This window comes from Cariama cristata, unplaced genomic scaffold (genome assembly GCF_000690535.1).
Source record: "Cariama cristata isolate BGI_N322 unplaced genomic scaffold, ASM69053v1 scaffold21384, whole genome shotgun sequence".
Lineage (NCBI taxonomy): Eukaryota > Metazoa > Chordata > Aves > Cariamiformes > Cariamidae > Cariama > Cariama cristata.
The window spans coordinates 1-1,498 of record NW_009613743.1 but is presented as its reverse complement, the minus strand read 5'-3'; the positions used below and the strand labels follow the sequence as shown (position 1 = coordinate 1,498).

Genomic DNA, 1,498 nt, shown 5'->3' with positions numbered 1-1,498 from the left:
GACGTCCCACCACCCCAGGCACTGTGCCAGGCACGAGGGGCAGGATGCCTGGGTCCTTTCCCACACTTGAGGAGGTGTAGAGGAGGATGCTGGCCAGCTTGCTCCCCCACTGTGCCTCCTGGGCACCCCAGGGCAGACCCTGCTGGGGAATGGCACAGCTCCATGTCCCCTTGTCCCCCCCATCTCACCTTCCTCTCCAGGAACCAGGACCAGAGCTGCATGTCCTCCTCCCAGTCCAAGGGCTGTTTGGGGAAGGGGGGCTGGGGCTTGACCCCACCTGGCAGCAGAAAGGCAGGGCAGGACGTTCCTCCCTCCGCTGCCAGACAGCGGGCAGGGGCTGCCCGTGCTGGGGGGCACAGGCCTCCCCCCCTCAGTACCTGTCTCGCCGAGGACGGACTCATCCTGCAGAAGCACCAGCATCGGGCAGCCAACCTGTGCCAGCCGGGCCAAACGCCTGCGGGAGGAGGAGCTGATGATCCCCCCTCCTGGGTCCCTGCCAGGCTGGCAGGGCTGGGGGTGCCCCTGGCCGGACCCCCGCCCTTACCCACTGGGGAGGAAGCTGCTGTGCCAGATGGTGGAGACGCCCGTGCTGGAGTGCACGGCTCGCTTGATCACAAACACCTCTGCCTCTGCCGAGCCCACTGCCTGCTGCTGGATGCCCAGGGCTTGCTGGGGGGGTCACGGTCAGGGGTCAGCCCTGTCCTAGAGTCACCCCTGCCCCTGGGTGCCATCCCCATGCCATCCCCCCGCTGTCAACCACACTCTGCTCGCTCCCATCTCCCGCATCCCACCCTGGCACTCTCAACCTGGCCCAAAACCCCCATCCCACAGGCCCTCCGAGCCAGCAGCTCACGTAGCTGGAGGTGCAGAGGTGGCCCTCGGTGTCGAGGGCTTGGAAGACGAGGCCGGGGGGCACTGCCCGCCGACACGCCAGCACCCGTAGCAGCAGGAGGCTGGCACCCTCCAGCAGCAGCCCCCGCAGCTCAGCGTGGCCGTAGGAGAAGCTCTGGCACTGTGGCTCTGCCTGCAGAGAGACCCGGCCACCTCACGGGACAGCCAGAGCCCCACCATCCCCAGGGACAGCACCCCCTGGGTGGGACAGGCCAGCCATGCCTCCCGCTCCCAGGATGTGACCCATCCAAGGGGCAGAGGGCAGAGCCCCCCCCCCCTAGCCTCACCTCTCCCTCCCGGATGGTCTTCATGACAGTCATTCCATGCTGGTGGCTCACCATGTGGGTCCTCCTCTCTACAGGGTGTGCTCTGAGCTACAGGAGGGGTGGGGGGCACAGGGTGGAGGGCAGAGGCAAGGCACCCCCTCTCTGAGGTGGCATACCCCAGCAGCCCTTTCAATCAGAGTACCACACCGAATGCATTGTGGGAAACTCCCTGCCCCAGGTGCCACCCAGAGTAGGGGATGGGGGCCCCGCAGAACTGGTGTCTGAGCTGGGAAGGGGACACCAGGCCACCCACAGCGACCTTGCACAGGGCATAGCCCCCA

The 1,498-nt window shown here is 67.1% G+C and overlaps 1 protein-coding gene across 1 annotated transcript; it reads right to left on the bottom strand.

The window, feature by feature from the left end:
* Positions 1-188: 188 nt before the first annotated feature.
* CATIP (ciliogenesis associated TTC17 interacting protein) lies at positions 189-1,265 on the bottom strand (the record flags this gene model as incomplete). The annotated part of the gene is made up of 5 exons (XM_009699141.1): positions 189-277; positions 378-454; positions 545-669; positions 854-1,024; positions 1,179-1,265. Coding segments are annotated over 5 exons (549 nt in total), but the record flags the coding sequence as incomplete, so codon positions are not given.
* Between the last annotated feature and the right edge of the window lie 233 nt (positions 1,266-1,498).